This window comes from Pseudophryne corroboree, chromosome 11 (genome assembly GCF_028390025.1).
Source record: "Pseudophryne corroboree isolate aPseCor3 chromosome 11, aPseCor3.hap2, whole genome shotgun sequence".
In the NCBI taxonomy this organism is placed as follows: Eukaryota; Metazoa; Chordata; class Amphibia; order Anura; family Myobatrachidae; genus Pseudophryne; species Pseudophryne corroboree.
The window spans coordinates 83,563,745-83,582,973 of NC_086454.1; the positions used below are offsets into that span (position 1 = coordinate 83,563,745).

Below are 19,229 nucleotides of genomic sequence, written 5' to 3' on the forward strand. Positions count from 1 at the left end.
GTTTAGCAGTCGGGATGAATGATAAACCTCTTGACAAAACACTTAGTTCAGTTATGGATAGATCGTAATCTGACAGATTAACCACTAGCGTTTCGGATTTTTCGGTGGTCTCCCTACCCTGTTTCTGCCTCTGCCACTGGCGGCCTCTTCTGGTGTAGGGCCGCTGGCTTCGTTTTTGTCTGGGGGCTGGGTTCGTGGAGTACTGCCTAAAGGGCGCTGGCCCTGATGGTGATGACTGGCGGAGTCAGATTCACTTGTAGATGAAGTATGTTCATGAGATGACTCGAAATCTCTCTGCCGGTATGGTCTCCGTCGAAAAAATGGTTTTCTTTGGTCACGATTGCTGGAGGAATCCGTCCATCTGTATACGTTATGGTTTTCATAGTCACCATCAACTTTGGCACGTTTTTGTGTTTTGAACTTAATAAGATCACGTTTGTGGATCTGGAGCTGGCCATTGAGTTTTTCATACCAGTTGGTACTTGTATCTGCCTGTAAAATGGGTTTGTGGACGGTCTCGAATTCTGCTATTTTTGCTTTTATAGCATTCATCTCTTTGGTGGATTGCTCTATTATCAGAAGCATAAGATCCATCGAGCATTTGTTAAGGATACCCACCCACTTCTTGCAAAAGGCCAGATCGTTACGGCCTATAGTGGGTGAGTTCCTGACTCGTAAACCACGGGGGATCTTTTTTGCTCTGTAATAATCTGAGAGCGAAATGCAGTGGTAATAATAGTCTATTTCTTTACGGTGCAGACGGAGTAACTCACGATAGGAGCTATCTGGCGCGCTGGCCTCCTTCTGAGCACCCATAATCTCTGAGTATAATATCTCCTCCGCCTCTGCTTCGGAATACCCGTGTAGGTCACCTATTGCATAGTTAGAGAGCTGGGGGCAACCCACTGCATCTCCACTGGATTCAGCCATAATTGAGACTGGTTTTCACCACACTTGTATCACTGCAGGTATGTAATTGTTTGTAGTACAAATAATGCAGTATCAAGATCCCTCCACATAGCCCGTTAGCTGTGTAAGTAACACCAATGTGCAACAATCTGCTAGTGCAAATACGCTGATTTAAAGTGCAAATATCGATTAAAAACAAGTGGCAGAGGAAACAGGGTAATTAATGTACATCAATACCATAAAGGGAGCCTTGAAATAAAAAGTATGTTAGAGATGCCACTCTAACAACTTACGAATATACAGTCCATGTATTCCGGCTCTCCATTGAATGTAAACAACTGCTCCGGGTGCCTCTGTAGCACAATTACATACCCATACAATAGACGTGGCACTCCTGGAGTCTTGTACAATGAAACTCATAAGCAGGCAGTTTAGTAGGACAACAACGTTTCAATGCCGAATTTATTTGGGCATTTTCCTCAGGTTACAAACATACACAAAACAACATCTTACCTATAAAGACGACTAATCACCCAGGTGCTCGTGCCGCGTGTAGCGTGTGGGGCGGCGTCCGCTCCGTCCGGCGCAGCTACAATGACGTCATGATACGTCACTTCCCCTATGTGCATCCCGTCACCATGGATACCTACACAACACAGGCTGGTTACCTAGATACAACAAGTCGCGCTGATCGCGTGTGCCATATGATACAACTATTATGATACTGTCGTCTTCAAAATGTATCTATAGCAACCTAATAACAAGATGTAAACTAATTGCCAGCTGAAATACACATACAAAGAATAGTGGCCTAACATATAATGTAAAATGTGGGCAATCGTGCCATGTGCATAAATCAATCTACTCTGATATTATGAGAAGCATAGGAATAAAGCCTGTGGCCATGATGTGTACCATCAAAAAGGGGCATTAATGTAATCCATGTTACAAAGTAGGTATAGGAAAATCACAATACTCATATTGATGATCATATCACCCTACTGACCTAGTAAACCTAGGTGAGCTAATGCATGCTCATAAGGAATTGCTAAATAGAATCAGATATGTACCGCCACCTAGTGGGCACATATCAATCAAAAATAAAGCCAGGCAGTTACATGTATGGGAAAAGAACCCGGGCTGGCTTGCTAAAAAAATATAGTCTAAAGAGACAAAAAAGACAAAAAACGAAGCTAGCTGTATAAATTATAAAAAACTATTAAAGCCCTGAGACTCGTTAAGACCGTTCGGATGAATAGTACCCAACCGGTAGATCCAACGAGCCTCTAGTCTCAGGAGTTTGCCACCCCGATCACCACCTCTGATGGAAGCCGGTACGTGATCTATCATTCGGTATTTAAGCGTGGTGAGGGGGTGCTTCCAATGGGCAAAGTGCCTGGCCACTGGCTGTTCACTAGAACCCTTGTTGATGGCTATTTTGATAGCTGATCTGTGGGCTGCCATACGTTCCTTAAACATACGTTCTGTTTTGCCAATATATGACAGCCCACAGGGGCATATCAGTTGGTATATGACAATGACGTATCATGACGTCATTGTAGCTGCGCCGGACGGAGCGGACGCCGCCCCACACGCTACACGCGGCACGAGCACCTGGGTGATTAGTCGTCTTTATAGGTAAGATGTTGTTTTGTGTATGTTTGTAACCTGAGGAAAATGCCCAAATAAATTCGGCATTGAAACGTTGTTGTCCTACTAAACTGCCTGCTTATGAGTTTCATTGTACAAGACTCCAGGAGTGCCACGTCTATTGTATGGGTATATATAAATATATATATATATATTTGCATGCTTTACTGTTACTCAATGTCTCCTGGTTACTCACCCTGGTGCCCTGCAACACAATGGGGGGAATTCAAATGTTTGAAAAGTGGTTGGGTTTCTGTTTTTCTGTCTATTAGATAGGAACAAACAGACACCCAACTGACTTTTCAAACAATTGACTATCCCCCAATGAGTGAATGTAGGTCGGTCGACGTAGAATGGCAGCACTCAATCGGGTCTTGCATAACGGCAATAAATGAAGAGACTGCGCTCTAATCTGTGTCAGAACGAATACACTGAAACGTTACCACAGATTAGTCTCTTCATTTATTGCCATTGTGCAAGACCCGGTTGAGTGCCGCCATTCTACAGTACGTCGACATATATATATATATATATATATATATATATATATATAGCCATGGTATCGGAATGCTGGCAGTCAGAATCCCGACAGCGTACTCAGAAACCCCCCTGTGTACGCTACTGATCACTATCCATATTTTACATGTTGTGATGAGAAGTTCTCGCCATAATATGCTTTGATATATTAGAGAGTATTTATTTACCAAAAATAAAGTGCTGAGACGGCTTGCAAGAAAGCTCAGTCCCGGTGAATAAGCCGTAGATGGCTTTCTGCACAATTTAAAGGTGTGTATTTGCTTTCACATTTATGAAATCCTTTGCCTGGGGGTCAGTCTGCGCATGTGCTGGTACTGTATATACAGCTGCCCATTTACCCCTGGCTACACAATGTGCAATAAGGTAGTCCAGCACAGTCAGGGGGGGTAGGCCAGCATCAGCATCTGTCTGATGGCTCAGAAGGGCAGAAGACTGAAGACATTTCTACATACAATGTTTATGGATTTTAAATAACTTCTATTTACTGTATCTTTCTAATCTGCATTCCCACCTGTGTCTGTCATCATGGTAGGGAAAAGGAGGGGAATGGGAGGTTCTGCAAAGATCCATCTCCTATGCCTCTTTGCAGGGCACAACAGACCAGCAGAAGGAGGGGATCCGGTCTGAAGATCGACACTGTCTAGTTCGACCACTATAGGTTGACATTCACTAGGTCGACATGATATGAAGGTCGACAGGGTTTCTAGGTTGACATGTGCTAGGTCAACAGGTCAAATGGTCGATATGAGTTTTTTTTTTAAATATATATATTTTTGAACATTTTCATACTTAACGATCCACGTGGACTAGTGCACTGCGAGGGGACACGATGCACTAATTCGGCTTCCCGGTCACTGTACGCAGAAAATTACACACACACAAAAACACCCTCTTGTTGATCTTTTGACCTGTCGACCTAGCACATGTCGACCTAGAAACCCTGTCGACCTAGCGACTGTCGACTTATAGTGGTCGACCTAATCGTTGTCGACCTAGACACTGTCAATTTAATGATCCACATCCCAGAAGGAGGGATCTCCAAAGATCTGTCTCCTAGGTCTCTCAGCAAAGCACCACAGACCAGGAGTAGAAGGGAGAAATCTGCAAAGATCCCTCTCCCAAGTGAAGAACAGATAAAAAGCCTCTCTAACACCTTCTGAATACGGCGTTAGTTTGGTGCGGCTACCTCCACAATGTTTCACAATTGAATCACATCACTGTGACCTGATTGTGTATGAAGTTGGTATTAATTATAAACTTACCGATGGATGATGCCCTTAGAGTGCAGGTACTGCACACCACACGTGATCTCTGCTGCGTAGAAACTAAAAAAGAATAAAGGAATGTAACATGTTTATATAGAAAAAGGTAGAAACCTGATATCACTAATCTGCTGTTGGGGGATCCTGCTCCTTCTACTATATAACTCTCAGTCTGTGACTTTCTGCTTACCTCCCCATAGCAGTTTTTAGCAGCCGTGCAAACGCTATGCCGCCGCCCACTGGGAGTGTATTTTAGCTTAGCAGAAGTGCGAACGAAAGGATCGCAGAGCGGCTACAAAGTTTTTTGTGCAGTTTCTGAGTAGCTCAAAACCTACTCAGTGCTTGCGATCACTTCAGACTAGTCAGTTCCTGTGTTGACGTCACAAACACGCCCTGCGTTCGCCCAGTCACGCCTGCGTTTTTCCTGGCACGCCTGCATTTTTACGAACACTCCCTGAAAACGGTCAGTTGACACCCAGAAACGCCCATTTCGTGTCAATCACTCTGCAGTCAGCAGTGCGACTGAAAAGCTTCGCTAGACCCTGGGTGAAACTACATCGGCCATTGTAATAGTACGTCGCGCGTGCGCATTGCGCCGCATACGCATGCGCATAAGTGCCTTTTTTTGCCTCATCGCTGCACAGCGAACGAATGCAGCTAGCGATCAACTCGGAATGACCACCATAGTACCTTGTTATCATTAATTCTCAAAGCTGTGCAAGATCAGCCACTACTAACTTATTATGCTACTCTGAGACTTTCAAATATAAACACATCTTAATAGAGAGATTACCCTGAATATGTGCCAGTCCTTGAGTTACTACATTACAATTAAAGGAGTAATCCAATTTTAGATGTCCCCAACTCAATATAAATAGTCCTTCCCTTCACCCGAAGCCTAGCACAATCAATTTATTTTCACCTAATTTTCACAGTGCTTCCAAAAAAATTAAAACTCAGAATTTAATGTTAAATTCACTCGACGCGGAACAACTGCAGCTCACAGCTCAGTATCACAATCCCAAACAAGCTCTATTGATGAGGAATGTATGGATGAGGTCCCCCAGTTACATTAGCCGTGGCGCCATCTAGTGTTCCAACTATGGTGGTCATTCCGAGTTGTTCGCTCAATATTTTTTTCCCGCAACGGAGCGATTAGTTGCTAATGCGCATGCGCAATGTCCGCAGTGCGACTGCGCCAAGTAAATTTGCTATGCAGTTAGGTAATATACTCACGGCATTACAAGGTTTTTTCTACGTTCTGGTGATCGTAATGTGATTGACAGGAAGTGGGTGTTTCTGGGCGGAAACTGGCCGTTTTATGGGAGTGTGTGAAAAAACGCTACCGTTTCTGGGAAAAACGCGGGAGTGGCTGGAGAAACGGGGGAGTGTCTGGGCGAACGCTGGGTGTGTTTGTGACGTCAAACCAGGAACGAAACTGACTGAACTGATCGCAATGGCAGAGTAAGTCTCGAGCTACTCAGAAACTCTATTCGCAATTTTGAGAATCTTTCGTTCGCAATTTTGATAAGCTAAGATTCACTCCCAGTAGGCGGTGGCCTAGCGTGTGCAATGCTGCTAAAAGCAGCTTGCGAGCGAACAACTCGGAATGAGGGCCTATGTGTAAAGGCAGGTTTCCAGTATTCACTATATATGGTGGTAGGAAATATTAAGGTACATTCACCAACCATTCTCCTGTCCGTATCTCTGCACACACTGTTACAACTGATCTCAGAACATGTCTTTTGTATTTTAGGTCCTTACGTTGCGCTGGTGATGTCCAAGCAGCCTTTCCTCTGCAGGAACTGATGGAGGTCCCCGCCACTTGCATAATCCATACCCAGGAATAGATGTTTCTGTTTGATTGAACAAACACAATAGTCACATAGTTATTTATGGAAAATAATAAATCCTGAGGCTACTGGTCTAATAAGAAGAACACCATACCGGGGTCTGGAATGCAAGGTGAGCATGAATGAGGAAAGGACTACCAGACGCAACCTCCAGCACCCTGCGCTCCACCAACACCTCCTCCCGGTCCTCCAACGGCAGATCTTTCTTTCTAATGATCTTCACAGCCAGTTGCAGACCAGTGACAGAGTCCTCAGCCAACACGACCTAGAGGAAGAGACGTACACAAGTTATCATTACATGTCATTACCTCTAGAAGCACCCAGGTAGCTAAATAACTTTAGAGGGAAGTGGACGCGTATGCAGCAGAGCTGTAGTGGGACACATCTGCAGTTCAACAATGGGATGGCAATCATGAATTGAGAGAGAAGTCCATGAGCTGGGCATTTCCTTCTGGGAAAGGGTCAAGTTAGGAGCTATATGTTCATGATTCCTCCACTACTACAAGATCTGAGACACATAATTGATCCCTGACTTAAGTTTTATAACCACAGTCACATGACTTACCTTCCCGAAGTTGCCCTGGCCGAGCTCATACAAGAAGGACAGCCTCTTGATGTATATAGAGGCTGTATCGCCATGGCCAGGGCCAGCTTCCTGATCACCACTTCCTCCTTATGGGGACAAAAAAAAAATGAACAATGTAACAATTATTCAGAGTTAGATGCAGTTATGTAACAGTAATGCAGTTATTATACTGTTGCGCCAGGGTTAAAACTGGGCAGAACTGAGTTCCATCACCTGTAGACAATATGAGAGTGGGTTGGAGGGATACAGAGAGGCGGGGAAGCTGCTGGAGGGGCTCTGGGCATGAAGCTGCTGCAGGGACATGAGCAGTGAATTGCTGGAGTGACAGAGGCAGAAACGTGTATAAAGAGCACTACTGTGGGCTTTATGTGTATAAGGGGCACTACTAGTGTGGGCATTATATATATATAAGGGGCTTTACTATGGGCCTTATGCTATTGTGAGGCATAATTTGAAATGGTACTTTTGTGTGACTATGCCCCTTCCTCCTGAGACCACACCCTTCACACATTTATATATATATATATATATATATAAATATATATATATATATATATATAAGTAAATGTGTGGTAGGTGGTGGGGGGGGTTGAGTTTCACGACCTCTCCAGGACCTCTGGACCACTTTAAACCCTGCTGTTGTATACACCACAGTGATCATACAAACACAGCCATACAGAGGTAAGTGGGTCATCAATTGCAATGGAAGATATATTATTATATTATGATATCATACTATTAACCATACTTTCCTACTCTTCTGGAAGCTGTGGGAGGCTCCCATTCTTTGGGGTAGCCCCCCGCACCCCCGAAAGAGTAGGCAGGTCTGCCGCATCCTTCTCGCATCCTAGTGATGCGGGCAGGATGGAGAGATACTCTCCTGAGTTTGCGGGTCCGTGGAGTGGGGAAGGGCTTAAAATGAAGCAAATTGCGTCATTTTAGCCCTGCCTCCTTCACGCAGACCCACGAATCGCGGCATTTTCCGGATGTGGGGGTGGGGCTTGATGGTGTCACAGCCCGGCCCCACCCCCCGAAGTCTCCTGCAGCGTCTTCTCTCCAGGCTTCTCCCGAAGAGGAGACATTCAAAGTAGGTAAGTATGCTATTAACTAATTTATTCAAGACAGAAAATTGTATTGTTGCAACTGAGAAACATTAAATAAATAAATAAATTAGCTTTTATGTAACCTTTTTAAATTCAGTTAATGATTTTCAGTTTTAATCCCATATTATATATCTGAAGCAACTCTTTGGCCCTTCCTGCAACATATTTACTCTTTCTATAGGTGGGAGTAAAGGAGGGCCTAGTCACAGATCCAGTGGCGGATTGGGATGGAAAACCAGCCCGGGAAATGTCTGGACGCAGCCCTAATGGTCCGAGGTATTTTGCAGCAGTTGGGCCTGTAACATCATGCTATATCACTACACAGCCCTTCCCTGGTGTACATCTACGTGCCCTAATGTGCAATGTGATCACCACTGGGATGTATCTGCGGTGCAACTCAGACAGAAAACACCCTCTACTGCACGCAACATCCCCCCTGGTCACACTCAGATCAGGCCATAATGCTGTATACTATGCCATAGTGGTGCTTACTATATAACACCTCCTACTGTGTCCCATGTCACCCCTGGTCACACTCAGATCAGGCCCATAATGCTGTATACTATGCCATAGTGGTGCTTACTATATAATACCTCCTACTGTGTCCCACATCACCCCTAGTCACACTCAGATCAGGCCCATAATGCTGTATACTATGCCATAGTGGTGCCTACTATATAATACCTCCTACTGCGTCCCACATCCCCCCTGGTCACACTCAGATCAGACCCATAATGCTGTATACTATGCCATAGTGGTGCTTACTATATAACACCTCCTACTGTGTCCCATGTCACCCCTGGTCACACTCAGATCAGGCCCATAATGCTGTATACTATGCCATAGTGGTGCTTACTATATATCACCTCCTACTGCGTCCCACATCACCCCTGGTCACACTCAGATCAGGACATAATGCTGTATACTATGCCATAGTGGTGCTTACTATATAACACCCCCTACTGCATCCTACATCACCCCTGGTCACACTCAGATCAGGACATAATGCTGTATACTATGCCATAGTGGTGCTTACTATATAACACCTCCTACTGTGTCCCACATCACCCATGGTCACACTCACATCAGGCCATAATGCTGTATACTATGCCATAGTGGTGCTTACTATATAACACCTCCTACTGTGTCCCACATCACCCCTGGTCACACTCAGATCAGGCCATAATGCTGTATACTATGCCATAGTGGTGCTTACTATATAACACCTCCTACTGTGTCCCACATCACCCCTGGTCACACTCAGATCAGGCCCATAATGCTGTATACTATGCCATAGTGGTGCTTACTATATAATACCTCCTACTGCGTCCAACATCACCCCTGGTCACACTCAGATCAGGCCCATAATGCTGTATACTATGCCATAGTGGTGCTTACTATATATCACCTCCTACTGCGTCCCACATCACCCCTGGTCACACTCAGATCAGGACATAATGCTGTATACTATGCCATAGTGGTGCTTACTATATAACTACTGTGTCCCACATCCCCCCTGGTCACACTCAGATCAGGAACATAATACTGTATACTATGCCATAGTGGTGCTTACTATATAACACCTCCTACTGTGTCCCACATCACCCCTGGTCACACTCAGATCAGGCCATAATGCTGTATACTATGCCATAGTGGTGCTTACTATATAACACCTCCTACTGTGTCCCACATCACCCCTGGTCACACTCAGATCAGGCCCATAATGCTGTATACTATGCCATACTGGTGCTTACTATATATCACCTCCTACTGTGTCCCATATCACCACTGGTCACACTCAGATCAGGACATAATGCTGTATACTATGCCATAGTGGTGCTTACTATATAACACCTCCTACTGTGTCCCACATCCCCCCTGGTCACACTCAGATCAGGCCCATAATGCTGTATACTATGCCATACTGGTGCTCACTATATAACACCTCCTACTGTGTCCCATATCACCACTGTTCACACTCAGATCAGGCCCATAATGCTGTATACTATGCCATAGTGGTGCTTACTATATAATACCTCCTACTGCGTCCCACATCCCCCCTGGTCACACTCAGCTCAGGCCATAATGCTGTATACTATGCCATAGTGGTGCTTACTATATAACACCTCCTACTGTGTCCCATATCACCACTGTTCACACTCAGATCAGGCCCATAATGCTGTATACTATGCCATAGTGGTGCTTACTATATAATACCTCCTACTGCGTCCCACATCCCCCCTGGTCACACTCAGCTCAGGCCATAATGCTGTATACTATGCCATAGTGGTGCTTACTATATAACACCTCCTACTGTGTCCCATATCACCACTGTTCACACTCAGATCAGGCCCATAATGCTGTATACTATGCCATAGTGGTGCTTACTATATAACACCTCCTACTGTGTCCCACATCCCCCCTGGTCACACTCAGATCAGGCCCATAATGCTGTATACTATGCCATAGTGGTGCTTACTATGTAACACCTCCTACTGTGTCCCACATCACCACTGGTCACACTCAGATCAGGCCCATAATGCTGTATACTATGCCATAGTGGTGCTTACTATATAACACCTCCTACTGCGTCCCACATCCCCCCTGGTCACACTCAGATCAGGCCATAATACTGTATACTATGCCATAGTGGTGAATACTATATAACACCTCCTACTGTGTCCCATATCACCACTGGTCACACTCAGATCAGGCCCATAATGCTGTATACTATGCCATAATGGTGCTTACTATATAATACCTCCTACTGCGTCCCACATCACCCCTGGTCACACTCAGATCAGGCCCATAATGCTGTATACTATGCCATAATGGTGCTTACTATATAATACCTCCTACTGCGTCCCACATCCCCCCTGGTCACACTCAGATCAGGCCATAATGCTGTATACTATGCCATAATGATGCTTACTATATAATACCTCCTACTGCGTCCCACATCACCCCTGGTCACACTCAGATCAGGCCCATAATGCTGTATACTATGCCATAATGGTGCTTACTATATAATACCTCCTACTGCGTCCCACATCCCCCCTGGTCACACTCAGATCAGGCCATAATGCTGTATACTATGCCATAGTGGTGCTTACTATATAACACCCCCTACTGCGTCCCACATCACCCCTGGTCACAATCAGATCAGCCCATAATGCTGTATACTATGCCATAGTGGTGATTACTATATAACACCTCCTACTGTGTCCCATATCACCACTGGTCACACTCAGTTCAGGCCCATAATGCTGTATACTATGCCATAGTGGTGATTACTATATAACACCTCCTACTGTGTCCCATATCACCACTGGTCACACTCAGTTCAGGCCCATAATGCTGTATACTATGCCATAGTGGTGATTACTATATAACACCTCCTACTGCGTCCCACATCACCCCTGGTCACACTCAGATCAGCCCATAATGCTGTATACTATGCCATAGTGGTGCTTACTATATAACACCTCCTACTGTGTCCAACATCCCCCCTGGTCACACTCAGATCAGGCCATAATGCTGCATACTATGCCCTAGTGGTGCTTACTATATAACAACTCCTACTGTGTCCCACATCCCCCCTGGTCACACTCAGATCAGGCCCATAATGCTGTATACTATGCCATAGTGGTGCTTACTATATAACACCTCCTACTGTGTCCCACATCACCCCTGGTCACACTCAGATCAGGCCCATAATGCTGTATACTATGCCATAGTGGTGCTTACTATATAACACCTCCTACTGTGTCCCACATCACCCCTGGTCACACTCAGATCAGGCCCATAATGCTGTATACTATGCCATAGTGGTGCTTACTATATAACACCTCCTACAGCGTCTCACATCACCCCTGGTCACACTCAGATCAGGCCATAATGCTGTATACTATGCCATAGTGGTGCTTACTATATAACACCTCCTACTGTGTCCCACATCCCCCCTGGTCACACTCAGATCAGGCCCATAATGCTGTATACTATGCCATAGTGGTGCTTACTATATAACACCTCCTACTGTGTCCCACATCCCCCCTGGTCACACTCAGATCAGCCCATAATGCTGTATACTATGCCATAGTGGTGCTTACTATATAACACCTCCTACTGTGTCCCACATCCCCCCTGGTCACACTCAGATCAGGCCCATAATGATGTATACTATGCCATAGTGGTGCTTACTATATAATACCTCCTACTGTGTCCCACATCACCCCTGGTCACACTCAGATCAGGCCATAATGCTGTATACTATGCCATAGTGGTGCTAACTATATAACACCTCCTACTGTGTCCCATATCACCCCTGCTCACACTCAGATCAGGCCCATAATGCTGTATACTATGCCATAGTGGTGCTTACTATATATCACCTCCTACTGCGTCCCACATCACCCCTGGTCACACTCAGATCAGGCCCATAATGCTGTATACTATGCCATAGTGGTGCTTACTATATAACACCTCCTACTGTGTCCCATATCACCCCTGCTCACACTCAGATCAGCCCATAATGCTGTATACTATGCCATAGTGGTGCTTACTATATAACACCTCCTACTGTGTCCCACATCCCCCCTGGTCACACTCAGATCAGGCCCATAATGATGTATACTATGCCATAGTGGTGCTTACTATATAATACCTCCTACTGTGTCCCACATCACCCCTGGTCACACTCAGATCAGGCCATAATGCTGTATACTATGCCATAGTGGTGCTAACTATATAACACCTCCTACTGTGTCCCATATCACCCCTGCTCACACTCAGATCAGGCCCATAATGCTGTATACTATGCCACAGTGGTGCTTACTATATAACACCTCCTACTGTGTCCAACATCACCCCTGGTCACACTCAGATCAGGCCCATAATGCTGTATACTATGCCATAGTGGTGCTTACTATATAACACCTCCTACTGCGTCCCACATCACCCCTGGTCACACTCAGATCAGGCCCATAATGCTGTATACTATGCCATAGTGGTGCTTACTATATAATACCTCCTACTGTGTCCCACATCACCCCTGGTCACACTCAGATCAGGCCCATAATGCTGTATACTATGCCATAGTGGTGCTTACTATATAACACCTCCTACTGCGTCCCACATCACTCCTGGTCACACTTAGATCAGGCCCATAATGCTGTATACTATGCCATAGTGGTGCTTACTATATACAGGCCTGACAACACAGGGGGACAAAGGGGGCACCCATACAGGGCCCCTGAGGTTCAGGGATACAAAAAAAAAATGGGCCTGCAGTGTCAATATTGCTTGTTAAACTGTGGTGTGCTCCAACTGCTCAATTTAAGTAAGAAATCAATTAAATGCCCCCCTACCCCCCCCCCCCCTCGACCCATAAACTATCCCTAATGCCTTAACACGAAAGAGCAGACTGGATGAGCAATGTGGTTCTTATCTACAGTAAAATTCTATGTCTCTATGTATATGGGGGGTCATTCCGAGTTGATCGCTAGCTGCCGCTGTTCGCAGTGCAGCGATCAGGCTAAAAAGTGGCATTTCTGCACATACGTATGCACCACAATGTGCACGTGCGACGTACAGGTACAATGAGCATCGTGGGTTTGCACAGAGTCTAATGAACATTCCTGTCGCACGGCCGAACGCAGGAAGATAGACATGAAGTGGGCGTTTCTGGGTGGCAACTGACCGTTTTTAGGGAGTGTTTGGAAAAAACGCAGGCGTGGCTGGGCGTTCGCTGGGCGGGTGTGTGACGTCAAAAGCCGTCCCTCTGTCGTTAGAATCAACGCACGCGAAGAGTAACTAAAGGGCTGGTCTTGTTTTGCACAAAAAAGATTTTGCAGGCGCTCTGCTGCACATGCGTTCACACTTCTGCAAAGCGAAAATACACTCCCCGGTGGGCGGTGACAATGCGTTTGCGCGGCTGCTAAAAACGGCTAGCGAGCGATCAACTCGGAATGACCCCCATGGTGTATTGCAAGAAAACATCTGCGAATCCAACGTTACCGCAAGTGCGGCATATATCTGCACTTAAGGAATGCGAACAACTCCCTAATTGAATTCAGCCCTATGAATAGAGGTTGTTCCATAGGCATCGATTCCGAGGGTTGTCCCGGCCCGAGCACCCACGAAAAATTATGAGCACCCACGCTCGGTCCCGGGGCCATAGGCGTGCGCACAGGCAGTGCCATTTCCACCTACCATGGCACTTTTCCCCTGTCCTGACTGCTCCCCCTTCTCTCTGTCATAGTACTCTGCTTGGGAGGCGGAGTTTAGCAGAATGATGTGTTTGCATCTTGACGTTACGACACAATGCGTCATTTTGCAAAACTCTGTCCCCCAAGTGGAGTACTATAACAGGGATGAGAGGGAGCGAGCAGGCGGGCAGGGGAGCTGGGGGCAGGTGGGCTGGCTGGCTGTGGCTGGCTGTACACACCCCTGACAACAAGCATTACCCCTGGCAAATAGCATTACACACCCCTAGCAACTAGCATTACACACCCCTGGCAACTAGCATTACCCCAACAAGCCTGGATCCCAGAGCATGAAACCCCTGGCAATGAGCAAGACACCCAGCCCATGAAACCCCTGGCAACAAGCATGACACCCAGTGCATGAAACCCCTGGCAACGAGCACAACACCCAGCATGTGAAACCTGGTAATCTAAAAGTAATTAGAAGCTTTTACTGTAGGGCATAATGTATCATGGGCATTGCGTTGTGTGGCATAATATGGTGTAAGGGGCATTACTGTGTGGGGCTTAATATGGTGAAATTTATTTTTTCCTCTGTGCTGGCAGAGGTCTGTTGGTGCAGGGTCAAAAACAGGGGTTTAAGGTAGTCTTTTCCTTCCTGGGAGGTCACGCCCATCTTAGCAAGACCACACCCATTTTTATCAAGGCCACGCCCCTCACAGCGAGAGTCACAGGCTTCAGCACCCACCAGCAAAAACATAAATCGACACCTCTGGTGTGATCCGTGTGCATCAGTCACAGAAAGGGTTAATCTCTGCAGCTTGTCATATACATTACATTGTTGCTATTTTAGCTGGGAGCTGCACACCAGAGACAGTTGGGTCGACTCAACTTAAGTCGACAGTCATTGGATCGACCATGGAAGGTCGACAGGGACAAGAGGTCGACATGGTCGACAGGTCAAAAGGTCAACATGGGTTTTTGGACTTTTTATGGTGTCGTTTTCTTCGTAAAGTGACGGGGAACCCCAATTAGTGCACCGTGTCCCCTTGCATGGCTTGCTTCGTTCGCCATGGTTCGGGCAAGGTGCCTCGCTGCGCTCGGCATAAGTTACCGTTCTTAATTGTAGTGCACGTGGATCATCAAGTATCAAAAAGTCCAAAAAGTGAAGAAAAAAAAGGTGAAAAACTCATGTCGACCCTTTGACCTGTCGACCTAGTACAGGTCGACCTAATGACCATGTGGACCTATTGACCATGTCGACCTAATGTATGTCGACCTTCAGTGGTCGACCTAATGACTGTTGACCTAACGACTGTATACCCCACAGACCAGCTGCAGTAATTACTATTATACATAACACAGCCAACACTTCTATATGCAGTGCACACTATATGGTGGCTATAGAAGGGGCGCTTACTATATAACACCTTGCTGAAAACTCGTTTTTGGAATTAAATGGGACCAATCGCTATTTAACAAGGCTAATAGCGCTGCTAATTAGCAGCGCTATTTGCCTTTCATATTCCCCATACCTCGGCCATGTAAACTGTATTTAAGAACAAGCGCTATTTCGGAAATAGCGCTCGCTTACCTGAAATGGCCTTGTCTGCTCCGAGCAGACGTTAGGACACTGCTGCAGTGGAGTCCGTCCTGCGCTCCGGCTCTCCCCGCCCACAGCAATCCCGGCATGCATCACGCCTGCCGGGTTGCTATAGAGACAGGAAGCCTGATGAGTCCCAAATGGCCGCCGCGTCCGGAAATCACTACTGCGCATGTGCCGGAAATTAGCATATTCCGGCATATGCGCAGACTCTCCCTACACAGATCACTCGTCAGTGCTGATATAAGGTAAACATCAGCACTGACGCGGCAAATACCGCATTCGCTCGCTGTGGCATAGGCTCTTCTTAAATAGAAGAGCGTGATGCCACTATACCACGGCGGGGGAAAACGGTATTTTGCGCTACACTTTTAACTGCATGATAAATGGGGGCCCTTATACCCTTTTATGCCCTGGAAGAGCAGCACAGCAAGAAGAACCTCCGTTAGTGGGAACTTAAGAGAATAGATACAAACAAAAATGTCCAGAGTACGCTCAATTTATGATGCTGTTTGAGAGTGTCTCAATTCAGTTTCCTTCAGAAGTCTTTCCAACAGTCCTTAGCTCTCTTTGGGTTCTTCCTACTTGCAGCCTGGAAGTATACCCTCTCACCAAGAAAACATATCACCCAGAAAAGGATTTGTAGTAAGAATTATTGTATTCAATTCCTTTAAACATATCTTTCTTAAGGAAACTGAATTGAGACACTCTCAAAAAGTATCATAAGTTGAGCGTACTCTGGACATTTTTGTTTATATATATATATATATATATAAATAAAGGAGCCTAGACCATACACTTTCTAATGGTTAGCCAAGCCTCTGTGTTGGCTGGCCGCACCCCCTTTGGAGGCTGGCCACATCCCTAATCATGGGCCCCTATCACTGTATTCCGCCAGTGGGCAATTCACGCCCCAGTCTGACACATATTTAAATTTGTCATTTTAGTTTCGTATCCTGTTGTTATAATGTAAGTGGGGGCCACAACTGATTACCTTGGATAGAATGAATACTTATTTCATAAAGAGACGTAATAAATCAGTATTACATATTTCCATATTTCCCACCAGTTCTAGGACTGTTCACAGTTTTCATAGGCCAGAAGGTGCATTATTTGTGAGAGGAGGTATATATGATTCCCATGGTATATTGGGGTAATATGGGTGGAGAAGGCCGAGGCCCAATTCTCCATGGTTTGTTGTTGTGAGGTAATACTCCTATTTTCTCTTATTTGGAGCATTTTCACCAAAGATGCGACACAGTCTTCCCTCAGATAATTATTTCAATCTATAAAAGTACGCATATGGGAAGATCCCAATACTTTCATTATGCCAAAATCAGTACAGGACAGACACCTTATCTTCACGCTAAGGTTATGGAATGGCAGGTTACATTTAATATATATAAAATCAGCAAAAGATGAAACAAAGAAATACAGCAGCAGGTGACAGGCTACATTAGTACAGCTAATATGTATCAGAAGCAGACAGCATGTCATCTAATGATCTAATAAAACCAAGGGTAGGGCCTGTAGTACTCTGACAATTAATACAGATAATAAAGAAAGGTAGCCCGTTGACAGGTTATCTCTATAATATTTAAATACTGACAATCCTAATAGTTGTCATGTCTGAGAAATTGATTTGGCCATACCTGCTCGTTCCTGACTCCCACAGTCACCATGTTCCTTCTGTATGTCATCTCCAGATGTTCTCCTACTCTTGCCATCTGCATCTTTCCTGCTGTTAATACAACTCTTTTCAACCTTTCCCTGTATCCTCCTGCTCTTAGCGCTCTTTCTGTTAATATTATCCTGCCCATCATCAGAGCTTATCACAATGTAGCCATCCTCCAGCCTATGGACACCATGTCCTCTCTGTATGTCCTCTCCAGATGTTCTCCTTCTCTTCCTGTCTGCAATTTTTCTGCTGTTAATACAACTCTCCTCAACCTTGCCCTGTCTCTTCCTGCTCTTATCGTACTTTTGGTTGGTATTTTCCTGGCTGCCATCATCTGAGCTGATCACAATGCAGCCATCCTCCATACGCAAACTCCTTTTGCTACCTACTTTATTGGACTTAGTAGATGTCCTCCTTCTGGCCCTCTTGATAGACCCAGGCTCTTCCAAACTGTCAAAAATACGTCTCTTCTTTAATACTGGCATCTTCTCTCTTCTCTTATCAGCGATAAACTCCTCCTCATCCGAGCTCTTGGCTTCCTCCAGATGTGAGGCCATCTCTCCTGACCATCCAGCTGCTGCTCTGACTTTCAACTGCCACTAACTGCCACTAACTAGCAGTGTTGCTATAGCAACAGGTCATGTGATGCCAATATGGCAGCCACTGATGGCACCATCTATGATTTACCAGTCATCCCATCAGCACTGATGCCTGTCTCATGCAGTTGCCCTGTAACTGATGCTTTATTGTATGAAAATGAGTTGTTATTGTTTTCGGAGCATCAGATCAGATTGGCCAATGTTTCCACAGAATAAACCATACACTTTTCTAGGTGGCCCCAATGTATCTGCTATAAAATACCCAGTGATTTCTACAGATGGGTGACTGTGGAGAGTCATGGGCACCTAATGTCTTTATTACAAGGACATATGGTTACTTATCCAAAGAAGTATACAGTACTTACATATCACCAACACATCTAAGCCTGTGCTATGCATGTGACCAGTAGGTATTGCCGTAGCTAAACATGTACATACAGAAACTTACATGTAAACCGTAAACTTTATTTCTGCCCATGTACATAGTATAATAAGATACACTGGCATACTGATAAATGTCATTATTATAGATCAGAAGTTGCTGAATAGATGCACATGTATATTTGTTAGGTGCAATGATAATACAGGTAGTAACATAGTAACATAGTATTTGAGGTTGAATAGAGGCAAATTGCCCATCGTGTTCAACCTGTTTTAAGTTATGATGATTTTACATACTTGCTAAATAATGTTTTATGACTAGTTAGCTACTATAACTCATGTTACCCCCGAATTAACCACGTTGATATTTTAAGTATTATAACCTTGGATAGCTTTTTCATTCAGAAATGTATCCATTCCTTTTTTAAATCCAATTACAGAGTCCGCTATAACCACCTTCCCTGGCAGGGAATCCACATCCTGATTGCCCTAACAGTGAAGAACTCTTTCCTCCGTTGCGTTCGGAACTTTCTCTCCTCCAGTCGCAGCGAGTGCCCACGTGTCCTAAACTGTGTTCTTTTAATAAATAATTCCTCTGATAACTCTTTGTGATGTCCCTTTACATATTTGAAGATATTAATAATATCTCCTTTTAGGCACCTCTTTTCTAGTGTATACATATTCAGCCTAGTAAGTCTTTCCTTATAGTCCAGTCCCTCTAGGCCTTTAATAAATTTAATATCTCGCCTTTGAACACTTTCGAGTTCACTGATGTCTTTTTTATACAATGGCGCCCAAAACTGAACACAATATTCCAGGTGCGGACGTACCAATGCCTTATACAGCGGCATGATTACATCTGAGT

At 45.1% G+C, this 19,229-nt stretch overlaps 1 protein-coding gene and 1 long non-coding RNA gene across 2 annotated transcripts; both read right to left on the reverse strand.

The window, feature by feature from the left end:
* Positions 1 to 1,399: 1,399 nt before the first annotated feature.
* LOC134968913 (uncharacterized) lies at positions 1,400 to 6,209 on the reverse strand. The gene is made up of 3 exons (XR_010189356.1): positions 6,123 to 6,209; positions 4,359 to 4,421; positions 1,400 to 1,555 (listed from the first exon to the last, which is right to left on the reverse strand). It is a non-coding gene; the product is annotated as an uncharacterized LOC134968913 (long non-coding RNA).
* A 75-nt stretch (positions 6,210 to 6,284) lies between these two features.
* LOC134968647 (uncharacterized) lies at positions 6,285 to 17,976 on the reverse strand. Its single transcript, XM_063944173.1, has 3 exons — positions 17,359 to 17,976; positions 6,777 to 6,883; positions 6,285 to 6,476 (listed from the first exon to the last, which is right to left on the reverse strand). Exons 1-3 carry the CDS (start codon positions 17,939 to 17,941, stop codon positions 6,285 to 6,287), a joined length of 882 nt encoding a protein of 293 aa, XP_063800243.1. The 5' UTR covers positions 17,942 to 17,976.
* Between the last annotated feature and the right edge of the window lie 1,253 nt (positions 17,977 to 19,229).